The sequence below is a fragment of the Pinus tabuliformis genome, chromosome 3_1 (assembly GCF_031772625.1).
Source record: "Pinus tabuliformis cultivar Carrire ecotype Pingquan chromosome 3_1, CPIR1, whole genome shotgun sequence".
Classification (NCBI taxonomy): domain Eukaryota; kingdom Viridiplantae; phylum Streptophyta; class Pinopsida; order Pinales; family Pinaceae; genus Pinus; species Pinus tabuliformis.
Window position 1 is genome coordinate 663,110,478 of NC_142301.1, and position 25,491 is coordinate 663,135,968.

The 25,491-nt window shown below is 41.5% G+C and overlaps 1 protein-coding gene across 5 annotated transcripts in view; it reads left to right on the forward strand.

Annotated features, from left to right (window-relative positions):
- LOC149188853 (plasma membrane, autoregulation-binding site, misato segment II, myosin-like, tubulin/FtsZ protein) overlaps positions 1 to 25,491 on the forward strand; it is a 303,802-nt gene that overhangs the window by 81,465 nt on the left and 196,846 nt on the right. For all 5 annotated transcript variants that reach the window (XR_016255843.1, XR_016255844.1, XM_089411709.1 and 2 more), the window contains exons 2-3: positions 7,749 to 7,850; positions 16,353 to 16,398. Coding sequence is in view for 3 of the 5 variants with exons in the window: in XM_089411709.1 (XP_089267835.1) it covers positions 7,749 to 7,850; positions 16,353 to 16,398 (148 nt within the window). In the remaining 2 variants the exon portion in view is untranslated. The remainder of the gene's footprint in view (positions 1 to 7,748; positions 7,851 to 16,352; positions 16,399 to 25,491) is intronic.

The following is a 25,491-nucleotide window of genomic DNA, read 5'->3' on the forward strand; positions in this document are numbered from 1 at the left end:
GGAGTCGGGGTGTGAAACAGGGAGGCAGAAATCGAATTTCCTGGGCAGCAGATTGACCAGCCAGAGAAGTGATGCAGCACCTAAAGAGCTCGATGTTGGGCTGATGCAGACACTATGCAGAGACAGCTAGAGAAGCCAGGGGGCAGTCACCTTGGGGCTGGATCAACCAGGACTTCTCGGTGATTGTGTGATGTAAAACTCACAAAGCTTCTGCCAGTATTTACCTTTGTAACTGAATAACCCTGTGAGGTATTTAGTGATGTGTTCAGATTTTGCTACTGCTTAATAATAACAAACCCTCAGAGCTGCTTCATCGGTTTTCCCACATTGGGGTTTTCCTGGGACTTTTGTCCAAAAATAACTGTGTCCTATGTGTTTCTATTTTCCTTGCTCAGTTTCTATGTTTCAGAATCATATTTAATTTGGTGTATGCTGCTTCAGTAATTTACTTCAATGTTTCAAGAAGAAATCTGAAATAAGCTTGTAATGTAATTTACAATTTAGGTGAAGTAGATTCAGTTGGTTGCAGTAGTATTCCTGAGATTGTTAGATCTAGGAATTTTCACAAACATCATCCATATTTTTCTGTTTATGCATCTTTTCAACCATAAAACTACACTAAAAAACCCTAATCCTCGGTGTCTATTTGAAGGCCTTGTTATGTTTGTTGATTATTTATCAAAAGGCCTTTTCGCTTGGCTGTTATATGACATCGTTTACCCTCCACCAGTACTTGATCCCTCCTTATAGACCTTATATATATCACCTTGAGGCATCATCATTGAATCTCCTTTATGTGAGTTTAGGGAAGCCTCCCTTGTGGTCAAATACCACTAAACAACAGGAGGAAGGTTGTTGAGGTGGCAACGACAACCCTTTCTCTTGTTGACATAAGGTCTAGTTCTGCCTAGTGAGGCTTTGCACTAGGCCTACTAGATTTTGCGGCAACATAGATGATGTTGTTGCCTTCAATCATGGAAACTCTACTCATATTTTCACTTTGTTGCCTCTTGCATGTGTTCAGATTTCTTAGGTACAATTGCAATTCAAGTGGTTTATGCTTCTGAATCATTTCACATTGAAATTACCTTTGCTGTGAGCTACACATAGGCTGGAAATATGTGGCATGAGGTGTTGAATGATGTTTATTTTAATTTACTCTGTTGATCTTGGATGGTTCCATCTTATTGTAACTTGGAAGCCAGTTGGAGTGGTGGCAAAAAATACTGTGTAATTTAAACAAGTGCAGTGATTTTTGCATGTGTAGAATACCAAAGGAGATATTTTTTGTATTTGGGAAGCTTGGTTTCTGAGTTTAAGTGCAATGATGTTAATTTTAGGTATGTTCTATGCTTAGAGCAATTTATTTCAATTTTCATGGTTAGCTCAATATCTTTTCCAGATTAGCAATCACATCAGTATTAAAGTAAACTGCAGATAGAACATAAACATAAATCGCAGAAGACAAGCCAAGACAAGATGACACAAGATGTGGCGCTATCCAAGGACAAACCCCAATGTGGGGAAACCCTTGATCTATTCTTCTTATATGTTCTTCAATAGTTCAGCAGAGAGAGAGAGAGAGAGAGAGTATGTTTACAATAGAAGTCAACACTTTGACTTATCTAGATAAGAGCATAGACCATCTCTAAGAAGATGATACATGAGATCGGTTGACGACATGCGGCTTCAATTGATTCTCCAAGGTGACTCCTTCACCTATCGTTGTGCTGCATTTCATCATCGTGCTGCACCTCACCACGCTGCACCATGCTACAACCATCATCACTATGCTGCATCTCATCACGCTTGATTAATCATGACTGTACCCATCACTGTACTGCATTGTGTGCCATTGCTGCACCATGTTGCCATACTGACATATGTGTAGGCTGCACCTTGCTTGCTTGTTGTCCCTTGCTTGCTTGTTGTCCTTAGCATGTTTGTTGTCCTTAACATGCTTGCTGTTACATGCTAGCTGTCCCTTGCATGCTAGCTATACCAATACATGCTTGCTGCGCTAAGTATCATGTTGTTGTCCCAATATTAGTTTGCTGTCCCTTTCATGCTTGCTATAACATTGCATGCTTGGTGTACTTGCTGCTAAGTACCATACAGTTGTCCCAATGTTAGTTAGTTGTCCCTTGCATGCTACTCTCCTTCGGAGATAGATGCTTCAGCTGAAACCCTGTATAAACACTCCAACAGCTCCTCAGCTCCAATCTGCCCCACGAAAAACCCCAGCGTCAACCTCTAGGGACTGCGTCAGCCTTTTTGCCCTCTACGTTAGCTTTCATCGCAGTTCCGGCTATTCCCCGCAGTTCCGGCTTCTGCCCTCTGCGTCAGCTTTTCCGACAGTTCTAGCAGTTCCCGACAATTCTGGTTGTTCCGGCTTCTGCCCTCTGCGTCAGCTTTCCCGACTATTCTGGCAGTTCTCGACAGTTCCGGTTGTTCTCGGCAGTTCCGACTTTTGCCCTCTGTGTCAACTTTCCCGGCAGTTCCAGCTTCTGCCCTCTGGATTAGGGCAACGTTATTCGTTAGGATATCTCCTCCTACTAAAACCCAAAGACAAGTAGAGAGGGATCCCAAGTGTGTTGAAATGACTTGAAGGCCACCTCTATTTATACTAAAACGTTGATCACATGTGGGGTTTATTTGGTTGCTGACCGACCTTGACGAATTGCCCATAACACAAATAAATTCATATCTCCATGAATACTTATCGGAATCGGATGATCTTTAGATCAATCTTACACCTCTCAATGAGAGGGATCCAAGAAAAATATCAGCTTCCATTAATAAGATGACCCACATGGAGTTTGGCCCTAGCTGCCAATTTTAACACTCCCTCTCAATTAGGGAGAACTCCATCCGCTGATCCATATCTCCGTCTGTACTATCTTTGCCATCAGTGCCCTGCACTTCTCTGCTCTGCTTTGCTTTTCTTTGCTCTACTGAACCATGAAGAAGAGGAATTGATCGAGAATGTCTCATACCATTCTCTACTGACCCGAAGTCAGTTTCATCTGAAGAAAGTGTGTCACATCACTCTTACTGGTTCAAAGTCAGTTTTATTGATCTTAGATCAATATCACAAGAGAGTGTCTCAAACCACTCATACTGATCTCAGATCAGTTTCATTGATCCTAGATCAATGGAGGTTATCCTAGCATAGGGAGTACTGTAGATACAACGATGCGTCCATCGATAGTAATACTATGGTCCCTAACCCCATTTCCTTGCTCATTGATCAGATGAGAGGTACTTCCCATGAGTCCCAGACTGCATGGGTAGGATGCCTCGACAGGAGAACTAATCATCCTGTCTATAGGAGAACGAATCATCCTGCCCCACAGTCGCCACGGGAGAACTAATCATCTCGGCCCACAGGAGAACTAATCATCTTGGCCCACAGGAGAACTAGTCATCCTGTTCCATAGTTGCCATGGGAGAACTAATCATCCCGACCCACAAGAGAACTAATCATCTTGTTTCACAGTTGCCACAGGAGAACTAATCATCCTGGCCCACAGGAGAACTAATCATCTTGTTCCACAGTTGCCACGAGAGAACTAATCATCCCGACCGACAGGAGAACTAATCATCCTGTTCCACAGTCACCACAGGGTATCACAGGGGAAGGTTGAACTTGTCATCCTGTACATAGCGCACCACTAGGGGAGGGTGAGTCACCCTTTGGTCATATGTTGCTCCTGTAAGTACCCCAAGCCCCCCAGAGCTTGACCCTTATAAGAAGGTCTCTCAACGACTCCAAGTCGTTTGGGAAAGTCATAGATTTGACCTCTCCTCGGGGCTTTGACAAAATGTTTGCGACTTGTACATCAGTCTCAATGTGATGGAGCCTCCTCGCTCATCGACTTACTATATCCCAGATAAGGCAATATCTGATGTCTGTCTGTTGGAGCAATCATCAAATACGGGATTCCTCAATAATCGAATCCCCCCTTTGGTTGTCACAGAGAATCACAGTGGTATTCATCATGTGTACAAACAGTTCACTTAAGAGCTTCTGCAACCATGCAGTTTCACACGAGATCATACTCGTAGCTATGTATTCGGTCTCGACGGTGCTTATAGCAACCGACTTTTGCTTCTTGCTCATCCATGATATTGAAGCAGAATCCAAAGAGAACCAACACTGAGAAGTGCTCTAGTGATCCTCCACACTGCCAGCCCAGTCAACATTCGAATTATCATGCAATTTCATATTTTCGGTAGTGTATCTCAATCCATGAGAGATTGTGCCTCGAAGATATCTCAGAAGATTCTTGGCACCAATCCAGTGAAGCTCAACCAAATATGAGCTCACCATGCTAACTGCAAAACATATATCCGAACAGAAGTTCACCAAGAACATCAATGCAAATGAGTTTATGAAACTCAAAGGCATTTCCCAAATCTGGTCCGGCATCATCACCATATAACTTTTGAAAGTTAAGATCCTCGAGGTAGTCACGGGCTTGCAGTTTACCATTCCACATCCGGAATCCAACTCCCTCTTACTTCTGCAAGTGAGAGGGTCTGCACCTGTTTGAAATAGGTCGTCCTCAGAAGGTGCTGGTATGAGAGGTCTATCATGCACAACCTTCAAATAATGGTTTGGATTGTCTTCGCTGTTAGTGAATCTCAGCTTCATTTGACAACTATCAATCCTCTCATGCTACGCCCGGGGAGTTTTGCTTCAAGCCATAGAGGGCTGTCTTCCACCTGCATATGTGAGATTCCTGATCATGAATTTCAAACCTCTCGGGTTGTTCGAAACCTGTGGACCTTCTACATGAGGGGAATGGTCCCCTTGTAAGATTTTCCTTCGGTACATCTCAGACATGTACTTTCATGCTCTTCTTGAATTCAGGCATCCCTATCACCATTTGACTCACATCGGGTAGGGCCCCATAGGTAGACCTCCGGTGTTATAGATGCGATATGTCAATTGACATGATCCCCAATGGACCATCTTGCAACTTGATACAAATTGCCAACCTTGAACCCATGAGAAAAAGCATCTTTGAAAATTTTATTTTTTAACACGTACCTTTCCATCGATGAATGCCACCCTGAAACCTTTGACTTCCATTTCTGAGATGGACACCAGGTTCTTCTTGCGATTAGGTACATAAAACAGATTCTTGTAAATGAATAGAGTTACCCTCATTCAATTGAGGGGTAACATTCCCTAAACCCTTTCTAGGATAGGTGGCATCGACTCCAAGTATAATCCCACAGTTGTTTCCGTCTCTACCAAATTCGAGAGAACACCCTTCTATCCGATGAGGTGCCTTGAAGCACTACGATCAATAAGCCAGATTCCCAAAGAATCTGAAGGAGAGGGCCAATACAAGATAACGCTTCTTTATCTTATCAGAAACAACATTTGATTCTTCATACTTGGGGTTCCTTGTTTTCTCTGAAGAGTCGGTTGTTTCCTTGATGACCTGCATTACCTGCCATTCCTTTGATCATTGAAGATGTCCCTAGAATGATTGTTATCTTCATCAAGAGATGTGTCTCTGCCATTCAGACACTCCTTCACATAATGGCCCAACTTATTGCAACCAAGGCATCTTCCTTTCCTTCCACCCTTAGATCCAGACTTCCCAATGAAGTGATCTTTAGGTAGGCCATCAGAAACTTCTGCGTCGCCATTCTGATAATATTCTCTGCTTCGACTTCACCCTTGGTGAATTTGAAGAGGGATGTGGAATCCATTGATCCTTTTTTCCTTTCCCAACTGTCATCGGTGATTGCTCTTTCACTCTTGCTTGGGCATTGCCTTCACCTTAGCTCTGATACCATGTTAATTTTAGGTATGTTCTATGCTTAGAGAAATTTATTTCAATTTTCACAGTTAGCTCAATATCTTTTCCAAATTAGCAATCACATCAGCATTAAAGTAAACTGCAGATATAACATAAACATAAATCGCAGAAGACAAGCCAGGACAAGAGGACACAAGATGTGGCGCTAGCCAGGGACAAACCCCAATGTGGGGAAACCCTTGATCAATTCTTCTTATATGTTTTTCAATAGTTCAACAGAGAGAGAGAGAGAGATAATACGTTTACAACAGAAGTCAACACTTTGACTTATCTAGAGAGGAGCATAGATCATCTCTAAGAAGATGATACATGAGATCAGTTGAAGACATGCGGCTTCAACTGATTCTCCAAGGTGTCTCCTTCACCTATCGTTGCGCTGCATTTCGTCATCAGTTGCACCTCACCGCGGTGCACCATGCTGCACCCATTATCACTATGCTGCATCTCATCACGCTTGATTAATCATGATTGTACCTATCACTGTATTGCATTATGTGCCATTGCTGCACCATGTTGCCATACTGACCTATGTGTAGGCTGCACCTTGCTTGCTTGTTGTCCTTAACATGCTTGCTGTTGCATGCTAGCTGTACCAATACATGCTTGCTGCACTAAGTATCATGTTGTTGTCCCAATATTAGTTTGCTCTCTCTTGCATGCTTGCTATAACATTGCATGCTTGGTGTACTTGCTGCTAAGTACCATACAGTTGTCCCAATGTTAGTTAGTTGTCCCTTGCATGCTACTCTCCTTCAGAGATAGATGCTTCGGCTGAAACCCTGAATAAACACTCCGGCAGTTCCACAGCTCCAATCTGCCCCACGAAAAACTCCAGCGTCAGCATCTAGGGACTGCGTCAACTTTTTCTGCCCTCTAGGTCAGCTTTCTTGGCAGTTCCGACTATTCTTGTAGTTCCGGCTTTTGTCCTCTGCGTCAGCTTTCCCGGCAGTTCTGGCAGTTCCCGGCAATTCCGAGCTTTTCCCTTTGCATCAACTTTCCTGACTGTTCCGGCAGTTCCCGACAGTTCCGGTTGTTCCCGACAGTTCTGGCTTTTGCCCTCTGTGTCAGCTTTCCCGACAGTTCCGGCTTCTGCCCTCTGGATTAGGGCAGCGTTATCCCTTAGGAACTCTCCTCCTACTAAAACCCAAAGACAAGTAGAGAGGAAGAGATCCCAAGTGTGTTGAAATGACTTGAAGGCCACCTCTATTTATACTAAAACGTTGATCACATGTGGGGTTTATTTGGTTGCTGTCCGACCTTGACGAATTGTCCCATAACACAAATAAATTCGTATCTCCATGAATATTTATCGGAATCGGATGATCTTTAGATCAATCCTACACCTCTCGATGAGAAGGATCCAAGAAAAATATCAGCTTCCATTAATAAGATGACCCACATGGAGTTTGGCCCTAGTTGCCAATTTTAACAAATGATTTGCATCTTATGATTATCCAAGTAAAATATGTTGGTTTGAGGGTATTTTGGGCTAATTCAGTGCTCTTTGACTATAATATGTCATTTAGCAGTTATCTGGATGAAAGCAATGGGAATATCCTCTTTAATGATCAGGTAACCATGAAATAATTGTTGTATATGTGATGCTATTTCATTGTTTTACCATTTGACTTGGATGACACACTTGAAGGATCTTGTTTTCCTGTTGTTGTCTTTTGTTGAGTGCATCCTAAAGGTTAATGTTAAACATTAAAAAGTATCCATCTCTTTACTGTTTTACAGTTTCAACTTCCATATGCTATATGTTTTTTCCCTTGTAGGTGCTAAATTGCAACATTAATGCTTTCATACAAATACCTTATTGGCCATGTGACTTTAGAGCCAAGATTTCATGCATTGGCAAGACAAAATCTTTTAGCCTCACATTTATCTGGATTAAATCATTTGTAGGATGAATTACTTGGTCTTGCGGAGAATGGAAATGAAGATCCAGCTTTCAAGAATACAGGCTTGGACATGGATGTCCTTTATCGACTTGGAGAGACATCTCAGGTGAATATTTGATGCTTCATCTCTATTTTGATCTTTAATATTCAGGATTAAGTGAACTGCATGTTTTTTATTGGGGTCTGTTTTGTTGCTTTTTCCACTTTGCCAATGTCTCCTACATTTGAGTACGACAAACAGTCCATTTGCTTCAGTACTTGTCCACCTTTATTGTTAATGTTAGAAGAATTACTCATCGGTTGGAAGTATCTAGAAACAATAGAAGTTACTATGCCTTCTGTGTAAATTGTTCAACAGCAATTTGGTCACTGCTGTTTTCTTGATTCTGAAACGTGTTAGGATATGAACCCTGGGACCATTGGGTCAATATATTTTTTAAGATGCAAGTGAATTCTCAATTTCAAACGTTATCTTCTTGTAGAATAAAATTTCCCACAGAATTGAAACCTGATGAGTCCACTTGTGAGATGTGAGGGAAAGCACTTTTGGTTGATAGCCTCTTAGCACCTGGGACTGTCCCTTGAAATTTTGGTGTTAATGTTGGGATCAACAATGCATGGCATGCACTCCATGCATGCGAGGGTTGGAGCTTTTCTTTGTGGATCATTGATGCATGTAATAATTTCAGTGGACTTTTCAGGTGCATGTAAAACTTCATGCATGGGTACATGTGTGATTTAGTGTCATGCAGGGCTTTAGAGAGTTTCTTGGTTGCATTGAAGGTCACAGGTGTGTTTTCGTGCAGAGCATTAATACATCTTAATTGCATGTGAAGTTTCATGTACAGTTTGATATTTTTGTGCAGCGAACCTTGGGATCAGGTACATTTGTAGGAAAATGTGGGGTTGAGGAAAGTCAAGTGTTGCAGCATGAATGGGTTGACGGAGCATCCCTTTCCACCGACTATTAATCAAATCTCATAACATCCTGTGTTTATTAAACTCAGGGGTACCATTGTCCACATAATAAGCTCGAACAGTCTCTTTGGTCCTATGCATGGCCTCATACAAATAAGCTATTGCAGACTTATCACTATCTACCAATCTCAAAACCTTTACTAAAGGTTCACTAACTGAGCACACTTCTTCTACTCCTTGCCAAAAGGAGTCAGTGTACACCAATTTAGCAATGGCTCTCCCTTTTGTCGAAATTCTATAGCATGTGCAATCGAATACAATTTTCTGATCTGATAATCACTTCCTAATGAATTTTCAAACAATATTTTTTATGCCACTGTTATCATTAAATAATTACACCCAAAAAAATTTCAACTGTAAATGCAGCATAAACAATAAAGATCATAGAAAGATAGCCATGCACAATAGACAATTTTTTTACCCTGGGAAACCCAATCCGGGAGAAAACCCAAGAACTTTTCTTAAGGAGGAATTGTCTTTTCAGCAAGGTTTACAAATAAGAATTTGTCAATTGGCATTGTTTAAAGCATCTTGTATTGAGTCACCCATGGCATCATGTTTATCTTAGTTGAGACAGAGACTGGACAAGAGGATGCTGCTTCAAGAATCTCTTGCTTGCTGTAGGTGGAATCTTTACTGTAGGTAAGCTCAAGAAGCCATATTCAATTGGGCCATCAATGCCAACGACATCTCAACAATCTCCCCCTTTGTCATTGATGGAAATACACCTGTCATTATTCCCCCTTTCACATCAATGGCAAATGAGGTGCTCGTCTGTCTGCATCTTCTCATGACGGTACATGGGCCTGATCACATGAAGTGATACTTCCAATGCAGCCACCGGCACATTGGTAGACCCATGTTAGTGAAGGCTTGGTCCACGAGGAACCCAGTTGTGCGAACCAACAAGCAAGAAAGATATAATAATGAAGACAACCACACTTCGTGATTCAAAGTGCCCACGGGACATAAGTGAGTACATGTGCATGATAGGCAGTCCACAGACTTATCATGGTGTTGTGTGACACTACGTACAACTTTGAAGCATAAGCACACTCTTGATTGTGACATGCAAGCAAACGAAAGAAACAAAGATAACTTGCATCGCGCACGAGTGCTTGCAATGTAAGACTCCTCCAATGCATGAGCAATGGGATCGTGTAGTTCGAGTGGAGGAAGTAAAATTTGACTGTTAGATTGATCTTGAGTGCATACATATGAGTGATGAGGAGCCTTGAGTGTTTGAACAATTTCTTGATCGGAAGCCAAACCAACCTTAGCACAACAAGGGCCTGACATAACCATCAACTCGTGCTGAAGTGCCTCGACGGTTTGTGGGGTTTCGACTTCGTTGTCAGATGGATCTTCGTAAACTAGTGGCTTAGACGGATTAACAACGAGTGAATCAACATCGTGATCAGATGATGAGGTGAAGAGATCACAACAACCAAGATCAGAAAACTCAGGATGTTGGTCGGCATCCTCATGGTTTGATGAATCACACAGAGGGGTAGATGAGGAGGAAGGATGTTCACCCTCTGCGTTTCTTAAAAAAGCAAATGAAAGATCAAGTGGATTTCCAATGAACGATTGATCCTCTCCGTTGTTGGATGATGGGCTAACATACGGTGTGTGCTGCAAAAGATCAATAATGGGTGCATCCGTAGATGAAGACACACATGCGAAATCCTGGATGGCAAGTTCACCAACGATGTTAGGAAAGAATGGAGGGGGCTCAGACAGAAGGGAGTCATCCTTCGCCAAGTGTTGGTTGTGCAACACCAACTCCATCAGTGGGTTTTTCGTCGTTCACAACAAGTGAAGAGTCCAGAATGGACGAACACAAAACAACATCATCCGGAGGAACACTTGGGTGCGAAGACGGAGGTCGTAGAAAAGAATGCATATGAGGACTTGAAGGACTCAGAACCAAATTTGCGTGAAAATCGAGTGACGGGATATTGGTAGGGTGTGAAGGATGAACAGGTGTGTGAGCATGATCCTCAACATCACTGGGCAATGGTGGAGATGTTGAATAAGAGGAAGGTGGACAGTCAGTTGAGACAATGCTCGCTTCCACATGAGATTGTGTAGCTCCATCAACGAAGAATGTTGAGCGAGGCTTGATCTCAAACTTTCTCTTGGGATGGGCAGATTTCTTAAGGCAGTACTCGAACTGGTCCCAAAGATAAGCAAACTTCATCTGGCTCCTCGGAGCTTGAAACTGCAAGTCACGGAAGCGTTGCCAAAAATCAATAACGGATTCATGCGGAGCCCTCCGTTGCTGTAACAATTTTCGGTCAAGATGGTCTGGATCAAAATGATAGAACGTGTCTTCAATAAGATCACATAAGTGCTCAAATGAGTGCACGGTATCAGCCGTAGGCTGAGCACCCAACGAAATGGAGATTCACGAAGTGTGTATGCAAGTAGCAAACCGACTTGTTTGTCAGAAAACTCATCTTCCTCCATCATGTAAAGAAAGTTATGTAAGTGCTTAGGCTAGGCCACTTCGCCTTCACCATCATACGTGTGAGTGGACAAGAGATTGAAAAGCTTCCCCGAGATGGAGACATCTTCACAATTTGAAAAACATCTCGGAGCAAGAGGAGTGCAAGATTCCATGGAAGATATGCAAAGGTTCAAAACTGGATGAGAGGACATAGCTTGTCAAAGCCCTCCTTCTAGTGCCAGAAATGTTGACGGTGCTGGACCCGCCAACATGTCAAGGAGATCTTCTCGGTAAGAAGTCCCAATTAGACCTCAAACCGTTTGGTGTAGGAGTCCCAGCAGTGGGTCGTAAAGTAATGCCTTGACTGCGATGTCGCATAGAGGCAAGTAAGATAACTCTGTCAGTAGCAAGGGTATCACTGATGCAATGAGTCAAGGAAGGTCTATGAGAGGTTCTAACACTTCGAAGGGGGGAGGAGGTGAAGGTGAGTTCCAGGGTGAAAGGGATCAGTCCCAACTCGGCTAAGAACACAACACAAAAGGACATGCTCAACTTTCGGCAGAGCATTCCACTCGAATCTAACAGTCACATCATACAAGGTAATATAACACGTACAACATTCACAGATCAATCCGAGACGAGTGCGACGATTGTTACATCAAGGTTCATGTGAAAGGTTTGTTTGATGTCCGGTAGAGCAGTCAACACAGACGGTGACAACATTAACAACAGATCAACACATTAACAACAAGGTTCATATAATTGCATCTGAATCAGTTCATACACAAGTACGTAAGTTAAACAACATATATCATTAAGGCAACCAGAGCAGTCCAACGACAATAACAACATATGCATGAAAATGTGCTAGCTCTTATTATATAAAGAAGTGTAAGTCACAATCATACAATACATCCATGTAAACCTGTTAGCCTCAATAGTGGAATGTTACAGCCACATCCGCCTGCTCCTCCAAAGAGATGTACTAGCTCTGTGCAGTGGAGAAGCCCAGGCGCGTTGCAGTACTGTCCAAGCCTTCTTCAAGATAGTCCTAGTTGAAGCTTGGCTGACCAAAATCCCATACAATAAGCTATGAGGGACTATTTATAGCAAAGGGTGAGGTGACCCTTAACATTCCCCTTTGTGATAGTTCAACTACCCTCATGACTCTTCTCCTACTCTATGACTGTTACATCCAACTGTTGACACTCGACTTACACTTGACATGACTCAACATTACAATGCTCATGTGCTCATGTGAGACAACATGGCTTGAGCAAGCCTCGCAAGACATCACTGACATTCGATCTGCTATGGTGAGACCATCTCTTTGACATGCTTGTGATGGTGAAGTTGGTGCGCTGATGCCAAGCTTGGTCGTCCGTGATGGTGTGCATGTAGCTCATGATGACATCTTGCTGAAGCGAACTCTTGCCTTCGTTGCAACCGGTGCATTGGTTTGGCCCCTTCATCCAACTTGTTTGCTAACATGCGCATGGTCTTCTTGGGTATGGTTGAACCGGTAACACACTGATGCATAATGTCCGTGCGGATCTTCAAGTGTGTGCTAGTGGTCGTGCGCATCAACTTGCCGAAGTGCATGTTCAGCCCCAGTTGGACTTGCTTCTTGTCTTCGCCTTGGTGAGTGTGTTGAATGGGTTGGATTGCATGCATGCGCTCAACGATATGCATGCTGTTGAATCCCTTGCGTGCGATCAATGACATTGCTCACCATGTCTGCTCTGTGTTAGCTGCTGGGATGGATCCTTAACTTGTACGGGCGCAGTTTCCTCCATGAGTGCATGTTGTGCCCACTGCTGTCCCTGTTCCTATTGCAACTCATTCGTCTGTTTGTGCAACTTCATGTTCTTCCTGAGTTGTTGCTTCAACACATGCAACTCCTTCGTTCCATCTTCTTCCTTCGCGCGATCTTCATGTCTGGCTGTCACTTCATAGCCCGAGTCTCCAATGTTGCTTTCATTATTAGTGGATCTGCTTGATCTTGCAACTTTGTTCCGCCTCTGTGTTGTCAACAACCTTCCTCTTGCATTCATTGTGTTCGTTGGATTCGGTATGCTGCCTTCAGCTGCTATTCATGATGCTGCTTGCTATGATGTTGCTGCTTGATGTCCTTGTCTACGAACAACTTGATGTCTTCGTGGGTAGGCAAGTCCATATACACTTGATCGACTGCATCCCCAAGTGTGATTTGAACGGTGTCGTCTCTGCTCTCCTGGAAACCATTGTATCTGTACTGCTGAGAGGCAGATGAACCCCTGCGATACTTGGAGACATGGTGACACTCATGGCAAGCAATCTGTCAGTCGAAAACCAAAATGAACATGAGAACTGACTTGCAACATACCTGGGTGAATGATCATGAAGGTTGCACAATTTCGGCCGGGAGGTCGAGAGACCCACTGACAAGACTGCACAAGGCACAGTCTGGGCTGCCGGGAGATTGATTGACTGCTGGAACTGCGCAATGCACAGTCCTGTTTGGTTGCTGATTGCTGGGATTGGACAATGCGCAATTCCAGCTGGGAAGGACTGCTGGCCTAGGGATAGATTTGCGCAATTGCTTGGGCCAAGCATCCACTATCCTCTAGAAATGCGCAAAACAGTCCTGGAGGCCAGTGCTGGGCAGGAATGCACAAATCTGGAGAGGAAGGTGAGACTTCCTTTCCTAGATTGTTCAATGCAGCCTTAGTGAAGGCAGAGCCTAGGCCAAGGTTGGTTCAACTCGCCGACGGGTAACTGAAAGCAAGTAAGTCAGTGAATGCATGGCGACACTAAGTGATAGCAGAAGTGATTAACAGTGCATGCAAAACATGAATGAAAGATTCAACAAACAAATCAACATGCATGTGGGTGAGGCAGTTCACCAGTTGGGCAAATGTCTGTGCAAAATAGTTTCATGCATGCGACAACAGTGAGATAGCAACGAAAACTGAAACAGAGCTAGGACAAGCTAGTATATATGTAAACGACAACAAGCGTTCAAAGAAATCAAGCAAACAATACTCCCACAAGCGAAAACACAAAAAACGATAGAAATGCAGCACAAGGCATGGGAAGCGGGCTTACCCCAAAACAATTGAGTTGAATGTGCTGACTGCTCCTAGATGTGATGTGGGATGTTAGAGCTGCAAGGTTGATGTGAGGAATGAGCTTTGCAGCGTCCGGTTGATGAGTTTTGATAACATTGAGGTTGTGACGCGCATGCCACGAATCTAGGGGAAGCGACACTTGGTGGGAGGTTTCGGAATTGCTCCTTGCATGTAACCTCCAACTGCTAAACATAGATCCCTGAAACAAGGGATTCCTTTGCATGCTGCCTTGGGAGAAGCAACCCATGCATGCAAGTCTGTTTTGCTCAGTCCCGAAGGGAACTGGTCAACTCAGCTGCACATGCAAGAGACTATCGACTGTTGGAGAAAATGCACATTTCTGGCTGGGCGCTGGGCTGGCTGCTTAGGAGATTTGCGCAATTTTTGGGCAGAGCAGCTGACTGCTTCCCAGATTTGCACAAATCCTGCGCTGAACAGCTTGCTGCTGGGAAAACTTGTGCAAATCCTGCTGGGAACATTACGATCTTGTCCATACGAATTAGAACCAGAGAATGTACAAGAAATATGATCTTGCTGACAGGAATATGATCTTTGCCAGAAGTATACGGTCTTGCACATATGGTCTTGCAGAAGTATATATACGATCCTGCTTGACATACGGTTTTGCATTTGAATATATGGTTATGCATTTAGATGTTGTGCCAGAGATCACGAGCCATTGTCTATGTAAATCTGAGCCATTGATGCAAGTTACAGGATCATAGGTATAGCGTGTTATAGAGAGGTATATACATGAGCCATTACAAAGATATGAGTCACAGAGAAGTACAAGCCATTACAGAGATTGTTTGCCATGTAAAGTCATCCAAACCGCAGAGATTATTTGCCAAATAAATTTGTCCAAAGCGCATAGATTTTTTGCTATATAAACTCATCCAAACCCCAGAGATTGCTTACATACTTGGACAGGAGTATACTTGCTTACATGATCTTGAAGACAGAGTCATATGATATATACGAAGTTGCAGACCATAGCTTATACGAAGATTGCAGACCATGCAAAAATTGCAGACCTTAGGACATGCGAAGTTGCAGAGAGAGATCCAAATTCTTCATGCCAAAGATGCTAACTCAATTGTGTATTTATAGTGACTTTGATATGCGAACGGTCATGTCTCTTGGATAAGCTGACTTGATAAGCCGACTTGACCTATTTGAAATTTGAAATTATATTTTCCCTCCTTGAATTGTAGCCGACTCATAATATTAGAGGGAGATACCTTTAATTTAAATTTGCTTATGATATAATTTTCTTTGACCATTAATAATAATTCCTTTGACCAATTGAATTCTCATTTGGGGTATAATGGTCTTTCATTTTGTGGCAGAAGGGTTTCCAAAGGGAAATTCACCCTGAAGCTGCCCTAATTTTCACATGTGTTGGCATATCTTTCCCTACCTTGCTTCTCAAAATATTAAGAACTATATTTTTCTATACCTTAAAAGATTTCTTAGGCTGTACTTGCTTGTAAACAATTGGATTCATGTAGCTGTCATACCTTCTGGCTTTGATTGGGCTCTATTCTGTAATGTGGTTGCCAAGTGCTCACTTTTATTAGTTTTAGTTCATAGGGTACCGGTATATCTAAGGCACTTTGTAGACATGTTCCTTTTTCTTTAATCTCTGGCAATTTACATATTAGTTTTAGACTAACAGAAGCCTGAGCCTGAGCCATGCAAATGTGTGCAATACATTGTCTACTCAAAGGCATTGCTAATCTTATTCAGACATCTGGATTCTGCACTGGAAGCCTGAGTCTCGACTCTTTGATTTATTACCTATGTCACCTTTGAAATCGAATATGGCAAGCACTAGTTATTGATATGACATTACCTTCTTTTAAAACAATGTTTCTATTTGTTAGCAAACAATTGTAGTTTCTGCCGAGTTAAACTCTGTGTGGTATGTTCAATGCTAGAGAATGAAACTATTTGTTATCACATTTACTATTTAACATGGTTCGAATTCTTACTGTCATAAGTTTTAGAATAAAAGTTTTTTATAAGTTGGGTATATCTGATGCTTAAGTTGATTTTTTGGTGACAGGGCATACCAACATATACGCCTCGTTTATTGTCTATTGATTCAAGAGGTGATTGTAGATCCTCTATTCTTATTTTCAGCTTTTGGTTTTATCTGAATCATTCTCTCCATATTTGGCGTTATTAAGAAACTCCATCTCTGAACAGTAGATGAGTTTCAGATTTATAGGTTACATTAACAATTCACAGTCAGAGTGATATTCAAGCTATCTAGAACTTGTCTTAATGTATAATACATCGAAATAAAATAATGTCAATATGGGCAGGGTGAAATTTGATGCTTATATACAGGCATACTCATAGGAATTTCATGAGATAGAAACACATTGTTTCAAATAGCTTCTTTGCCAGTTGTCACATTTAATTGAGAAATGGTTGCACAAAGCCTTATGGCTGTGTTAGTGGACTAGTAGTTAGATACTGAGGAACAACCATATGGCTGAACATCTCTTGAAGAAAAGCTTAGAGGGCCATTAAGTGGAGTTTTGTTAGAATCTAAACAACTGAAATGTTTCTAGCCTAAGAAAATGTGTATCATTATTTTTAAGAAGACAGTTGCCAACTTATCAGTAGTACATGGAAACATGTTGCTTTAAACATTTCATTACCTTTTTATCTGAGACATGTCAGTTTTGTAGCATCATATGTGTTCTAGCCACGAAATTTGGTGAGAGGCTAGAGTACATGAGATCTCCAAAACTCAGAATCGTTTCTGAAAATTCCGCCTAGAAGTGTCTCAATTAGATTATTAATCGATTTTTAAATATTTCCTAAGTCTAAACTTAGGGAATATGGCCAATTAATCAATGTTAATTGAGATAAAGTGAGAATCATCTAGAAACTCATACGGATCGATCAAGTGATGGTCCTAGCCACTGATTAAGTTTTAATCTTGGCCGTTGGTGCTCCAACAGGGGATTATAAGAGGAAATTGATGTGGTGATAGAGAATACACCAGAATAGATATTCAGTTGCCCAACAGGGGATTATAGGAGGAAATTGATGTGGTGATAGAGAATACACCAGAACAGATATTCAGTTGCCCTGGCAGTTCGATTTTTTCAGTAGCAGTAGCTCAGTGAAGAAGATAAAGCTAGAGGGTGAGTAGCAGGTGGAAGAGGAGGGCGACAACATTCCAGGAGGAAGGTATCCAGTCTCTGGAAGAGGCAAAGGAAGGAAGGCCGAAATTCTCAAGGGCCAGTGTAAGCTCTGCATAGAAGGTGACAAAGGAGGCTCAACATAGAGGCTAGGGAGGTAATTTCGGAGGCAAAAAATAGCTGTGGGGTGAGAGAAAATTCCTCACTAGATTTGCCAATATTTTCCTCAGATTAGATTGCCAGTTGAGCAGCTAAATTATTGTACTTAGAATTGCTGCTGAAGAATAATAATAAAACCCTCATTTGCTGTACTGGTTTTCTCGCATTGGGTTTTTCTGGGGACAATTGTCCAAAAATAATTGTGTAAAAATTCTTGTGTGTTTGCTAGAATTTCTCAGTTTCCATTAGTTTATTTTCCGCAGTATTTTTATGGTGAAAATTGTAGTTGTGATTTTATTCATTGTTTGTTATAGCAAATAAACTGCATAATTAAATTTTCAGTTAGAAGAATAATTTCCAGTTGCTGCAATAGATAAAAATCTCACATGGTATCAGAGCACAATTGATTAGTCGAAGAGCTCAAAAGCAAAAAGAAAGAATTTCGCTGCTCAGTGGGCAGCAGGCTGAAATTCCCAAGGGGGGCAGCGTAGTCTTTTTGCCAGGAGGTCGAATTGCTTAAGGAAGACCGGATTTTCTGAGGGGCAAAAAAATTCAATCCTTCCAGAGCAGGTGATTCCAGAGGCAGAGGGAGCAACTCAGGATTTCTCATTGAGCAGATCTCTAGCTGGACGTAGGGGGTTTTTGCAGTAGTTCGCTAGAGCAGAGCCAACGTTAGGGTGGAAAAGAGGAATATCACACTATAAATTCTTCAGCGCCATGGACAGAAATAACAGTAAGGAGACTTCAGATTTGTCTTCTAGATTGGAGGACAAATTTGCTTGCTTATCATGATGAACTTCACAAGGTGTCTGGTATATAGACCAATGTTACCAGACTCGGAATCGGCAATAAATCGGCGAGGCAAAAGAGCGAAGAGTTTTAATCGGATCGGGAAAAAATCGGGAAAAAATCGGCAAATTCATTAAATAAAAATATACACATATATTGAATTAAATAAAAATATACGTTTATTAAATTAAATATAATTTTAGTAACGTCTACTTGTAAATATGGTTATTGCAAATTAAATTAGTAATATTTTTATATTGCATGGAAATGATAAGGCCATCAAATTTATCATTTCCATGTATCCCCATTTCCTTCGAATACAAATAGATTATAAATATTAATACCATTCAATAACAATTATCCCTAAAATTGTCTAACTGCTTTTGATGTACAAGAGGTCTATATTTCATACTTGATGACCCATGTAAATTTTTTAATTTTATTTTTTTCCAATTTATTCACCATTAGTTATTTCAAATATCTTAAATTTTCTATAAAAGTTATCAATCATCTTATCATTATAATTATTATACACATTAATAATAATTATTTTTACTAAGCTACAATTAAAAATAATAACCATCCTTGTTATCAATTTACAATAATAACCATCCCCGTTATCAATATCCACAACTCGGTAAAAGAAAAATCTCCCGACCGTTGCTGACGGAAGTGAAACGAAAATGAAAATAAACGGTGAAATCAATTTCTGTCAATAATGTTCGCCTTAATTGGCATCCTGGAGGTCAGGAAAGTTGCTCTAACAGTGCGTCTGCGATTGTAGTTGTCCCTCGGTGATATTGCAGAGCATCAGGGAAGACCCTCCCTCTCTGCCTCTGCTCAACATTCTCTTCAGTGAATGGAGCGCAGTCTGCGATCCACTGTGCACGCACGCCTGTTTTTCGCTCAAGAACTTTCAGGCCTCACAACCATATCAATACTTCATACGTGGTAGGCTCTGCGGCTTCGAATGCTGCTCTGTGGCGCTGCGGTGTTTCAAGTCGGAACTTTTTGCCGCCGAGCCGAGTTTCAAGTCGGAACTTTTTGCCGCCGAGCCGATTCATACTCGCGATTAATCGCCAGAATCTGCGATTCCTGTTTCACTGATATAGACAGTGGGGCATCAATTCACATGATAGGGGTTAGAGAATATTTCTTTAGCTACAAGGAGGAGTAGATGGACTTCCAGATTTCTATGGGAAACATAACAAAATGTACTCCAATAGGGAGAGGTACCATAGGTTTTCAGAGGGAGTTAGGAGCAAGCACTAGCGCTACAAATGTATTGCACGTGCCAGGATTGGGTATGAACCTGATTTCAGTCTCCCAGTTACAAGATAAGGGGTATGATATTCACTTCGTAGGGAAGAAAGTGTATGTCAAACACCCGAGCTGGAGAAAATTAAGACAAATTGGAGTTAGAAGTAATAGATTGTACCAGTTATAGATCGATTCTCCAATGGCATTGATAGGTAGTGACAATAGCAATGGGAAGTAGCTGAATGAGTTATGGCATAGGAGAATGGGACATCTACACCATGGAGCACTAGGATGCTTAGAGAAACAGTAACAGGGTTTCAGAACTTGGCACGGAACACGATGATGTGTGCAGAGGATGTGTACTTAGGAAGTATGCTAAGACAACATTTCCAAGAGGTGACAATAGCCCTGATGGCATGTTAGGACTTATACATTCAAATATTTGCGGCCCGATGTCCACTAGAGCTCTCAGCGATGCTGGATATTTCGTCACCTTTAGTGAGGACCATTCTAGGAAAACCTGGATCTACTTCTTGAAGACCAAAAACGAGGTCTTCGATCGTTTTAGAGAGTTTAAAGCTCTCGTGGAGAATGCGACAAAGAAGAAGATCAAGGTGCTTTGCTCAGAGAATGGTGGAGAATATATAGGTAAAGAATTCTGTGCGAAAGAAGGTATCAAGAGAGAATGGACAACTCCATATAATCCACATCAAAATGGTGTAGTGGAGTAGAAAAACAGAACCATTGTTGGAGATGCAAAGGCTATGTTATATGACCAAGATCTACCTAGATTTCTATGGGCAAAAGCATGTAACACGACAATATATATTCAGAGTAGGACTCCTCATAGAGCATTAGGGAAGAAAATGCCAGAAGGAGTCTTCACAGGGAAGAAACCAGAAGTTAGCCACTTTAGAATCTTTGGCAGCGTTGCTTATTGCCATGTGCCCGATGATAAACGTACCAAACTGGATCAAATTGCAGAGAAGGGGCTCTTTGTTGGGTACAACTGTTAAGTTATGGTATGTTCTATGCTTATAACAATTTACTTATTTTTCTTATTATATTCCACTGATTAGCAATCACATGTACGTAAAGTAAAGTGCAGAGAGAACATTAAACGATCGACAGAAAACAAGCCAAGACAAGAGACACAAGATGTGGCGGCTAGCCAGGGACAAACCCCACAATGTGTGGGGAAACCCTTTGATCAAATCTTCTTTTATCTTCAATAATTCAACAGAGAGAAATAGTACAATAAATCTGATTCATATCAGCAGTAGCAAACCCTAGATCAGTAGCATTAGCATTAGCGGCTTCATTATCAAACTAGGGCAAACCATATCTCACAAACCGACAGTCGGATTGACTTCATTCCACCACCAAAAGTTTCGGCTTCCAGAGGAGGTTCAGATGAACCTACAACGCAGTTCAGATGAGGAGATCTTCTAGGCCACGCAAGTCAATCTTTACTTCTGCAGTTGCAACTTCAGTTTCAGCAGTTTCCGACTTCAAACTAGGGCGGTCGATATCTTGCAAACCGTTCGTCGGATTGACTTCATTCCACCACCAAAAGTTGCGGCTTTCAAAGGAGGTTCAGATGAACCTACAACGCAGTTCCAAAGAGGAGATCTTCTAGGCCACGCAAGTCAATCTTTACTTCTGCAGTTGTAGCTTCAGTTTCAGCAGTTTCCGGCTTCAAACTAGGGCAGTCGATATCTTGCAAACCGTTCGTCGGATTGACTTCATTCCACCACCAAAAGTTGCGGCTTTCAAAGGAGGTTCAGATGAACCTACAACGCAGTTCCAAAGAGGAGATCTTCTAGGCCACGCAAGTCAATCTTTACTTCTGCAGTTGCAGCTTCAAATTCAACAGCTTCCGGCTTCACATGTGTGAGAGAGAGAGACCCATTTCAGCGCAGTAGAGAAGAGACTCATATCTGCGCAGTAGAGAGAGAGAGATGTGATGAGATGAGTGAGTCTAAATGAGGAAAAGTCCTCTTATATTTATACACAACGTTGGTGGGTGAATAGATGCGACTGTTGGGCTTCTGAGCCTACATGAGTTGTAGGTTGGCTTGATAATAATTCCATAATCAAAATAAATTCATATCTCCATGAATACTTATCGGAATTGGATGATCTTTATATCAATCCTACACCTCTCGACGAGAGGAATCTAATAAAAATATTATTAGCCATGAATAAGATGACCCACATGAAGTTTTGCCCTGGTTGCCAATTTTAACAACAACAAAACCTCAAAGGCATACAAAATCTACACTCCTAGCAATAGGAAGATTGTAGTAAGGTGAGACGTGAATTTCATGGAGGATCGAGCTTTTAGGAGATCTCGTGAGATGCTTGTAGGTGATCAAAATCAGTCAACAAAAGCTCATTTGGTCCAGCAGTAAGGGCAACTAGCGGGATAGGTAGGAGGACAGTCACAAGGATCGAGTACTATGACCAACACTAGTGTTTCCTCAGGTGCAGGAAATCCGAGGAGTTCTCCGCAGATGGAGCAATAGAGGCAGGATGAGGAGGAGCTGGCTGAACGTCCCACGATTAGTGGTCGAGCCAGCAGAGAGGTTTGTCAGACATTGAGAGATGCAGAGGAGTTTATTAGAACTCCTAGGACGAACAAAAGACAACGCAAACAGCTTGACAAGTACCAAGCATGGTAGTTCAGGTTGCAAAATCTTCCAACTTTAAGGAGGCTGCACAACAACAAGTATGGGTAGATGCCATGGTAGAAGAGTATAGCTCCATCACGACGAATGATGTTTGGGAGGTAGTGCCAAGGCCAAAAGACAGATCAGTTGTAGGTTCTAGATGGATCTACAAGATCAAATATGCTGCAGACGATAGTGTGGAGAAATACAAGGCTAGGTTCTTGGCAAAGGGGTATACACATAAATAAGGGATAGATTATGAGGAGACCTTCACCCCAGTTGCCAGATACACTTCTATCCAGTTAGTTATATCCCTAGCTACTTAGGTGGGATGCCAGATTCACCAGATGGACGTCAAGACAACCTTCTTGAACGGGGTGATAGAGGAAGAAGTGTACAGAGAACAACCAGAGGGCTCCGAGACACATGAGAGACACACTCATGTGTGTAGATTGAAGAAACCTCTATACGAACTCAAGCAGTCTCCTAGGGCATGGTATGGTAGGATTGGCAGCTACTTGCAGTAGATGGGATTCGTCAAGAGTGACGCAGATCCCAACCTTTACTATTTGATGGTAGAGGGTGAGCCACTTATTCTAGTTTTGTATGTGGATGATCTCTTTTTGACATGATCATCAGGGATCATAGAGGACTGCAAGAGGAACCTGGAAGCAAAGTTCGACATGAAGGATTTGTGGTTGATGCACTATTTCCTAGGATTGGAAGTATGGCAAAAGAATGGGGATCTTCCTTGGACAAAGAAGATATGCTACAAATATTCTGAAGAGGTTCAAAATGTAGGATTGCAGACCCATGTCTACGCCCATGATCACCAACTGGAAGAAGATAGATGCATCAGATGACAAGGATGTCGACCCCACCTTGTATAGACAACTTATTGGATCTTTCATGTATCTAGTCAATACAAGGCCAGATATTTGCTTCGTAGTCAATACACTTAGTCACTTCATTGTAGAACCGAAGAGGGTACATTGGGAAGCAACGAGGCACATTCATAGGTATGTGCGTGGAACAATCGAGTATGGGTTAAGATATACTCTAGGAGATGATGTCAGATTATGTGGATTTACAGATGCAGATTGAGGAGGCAATTCAGTGGACAAGAAAAGTACCTCTGAGTACTGCGTCAGTGTTGGATTAGGAATAGTTTCTTGGTGTAGTAGGAAACAAAAGTTAGCAGCACTACGCTCTGCAGAAGTGGAGTATATAGCAGCAAGCACAACTACGTGTGAAGCTATATGGCTTCGGAAGTTGCTAGTAAGCTTGTTCAGGCAAAAGATGGAGGCAACTAGTGTTTATTGTGATAATCAGAGTTGGATAAAGCACTATGAGAATCCAGTGTTTCATGATAGGTTGAAACACATAGATATTCGATGTTAGTTCTACAAAGATTGTGTACAATGTGGAGCAGTCCAACTATAGTATTTTCCCACAGAAGTGCAGGTTGCAGATATACTCATGCAAGCTCTAGGAAGAGATAAGTTTGTCTATTTGAGAGAACATATGGTTATGGTGGAGAACTCGTTTCAGTAGCAAAGGCAGATTACCTTGGATGACTCCGTTACAACAACAACAAATGAGAGGGAGTTGTCCTGTTGACAACAATACAACAAGGTTACCAACAACATAGATGCAACGTATATAAGAGTTGCCCAGTGGTTGGTGGGTGTTGTCGCACAGATTGTCATGACAACGCTCAGACCAGGGGCTGTCACTCTGATCCCCGATCTCTCCGTTTAAGCCTGTCTCCCGCGGCTAAGGGGGGTAGACCCTATGGGAAAATGATTGACCAACTGTGAATCAAGTTGGTTTGGGAGACACGAAAGGAAACCAGCACTCAATTGATTTTATTAATTTAATGGACCAGTGCCTTGTGGATTTAATGTTTAAACGATTAATTATCAGATGCTGCAGAAATATAAACCATGTAAAGCAATCATTTATCATAAAAGCTTAACTTTTACCAGATACGAGATAATCAATAAATGCTTAATGGTTTGAAGATACTCCAGCGATTAAAATTTCGAAAGATAAAGTGCTTCAAACAATCACGTAAGATGCTAGCCAGAGATTACATTCATATAGTTAATCTTTGAATGAACATTTAAGCATGATAAACATTAATTCCCACATCAAAATTTTAGCCTCGGCAGAAAAGATAAAACGTGATAAATCCCTGAGCCAAGACTGAATATTTCCATAATATTTTTATGTTTTTCAAATGAAAATTAAAGACTAAAAGAAACTTTAAATTAAAAAAAAATCTAAATATTAAAATCTAAACTAAAAGAAAAGAATCTTTTTTTTTTTTTTGCTTTTATGATTTTTAATTAATAAAATCTAAAAAAGTTAAAACTATTTAAAATAAATCTAAAGCTTAACAAATAATAAAATTTAAATTATTAAACTAAGCTAAATTAAAAAATTTAATTCCTAAACTAAAACAAAACTATTGAAATCAAAAAATCTATTCTAATTTAAACTTAAACTAAAAGAAACTACGTCTAAACCTAAAAAGGGGTGAAACTTAAATTAAAACAAACGATTTTGATGATTTATGAATTTTATTTTTTTTTTTAACTCAAAATAAATCAAAGCTAAAAAGGAAAAATGGAAATCTAATCTAAACTACGCTAAGCACTAAACTTACCATACCGCATACGCATTGCAGTCACGTTAAAAGCCGAAAACGACTCTTCTTACGCAGGCAGAGAAAGGCCTCACGTGAAATGCCTCACGAAAATTCACCCGGCCCGCAAAAGAAAAAAGCGATCACAGGATTCAATCAGCAAAATGCTCTTCGATGGCGGAATGAATATCGTTTGTGGGTTTGCGGCTTCCAGCAACCATGTAAACCACGATGATTTATGTGCTGATCAGACCCACGATTTTTGACTGCAGGATTTTGGATAAACGGAGGTGTTACGCAGTGAAGGGCATAGCCGCATGGATCGATTTATAATGCTTTCCCTTAACGTATTACAGCAAATCGAATTTTCATGGTAAGTATGCGTAGGTGCAGGGAAAATTACAAGCGGCTGGGCATGTGGAGGTTGGAGCTGCGTTGAAGAGCAGCGAGCGCAGAGATAGAGTAGGTAGATATGCGTGAACAGGCAAGCGGCAGACTTTGGAACAGAAAAAAAAC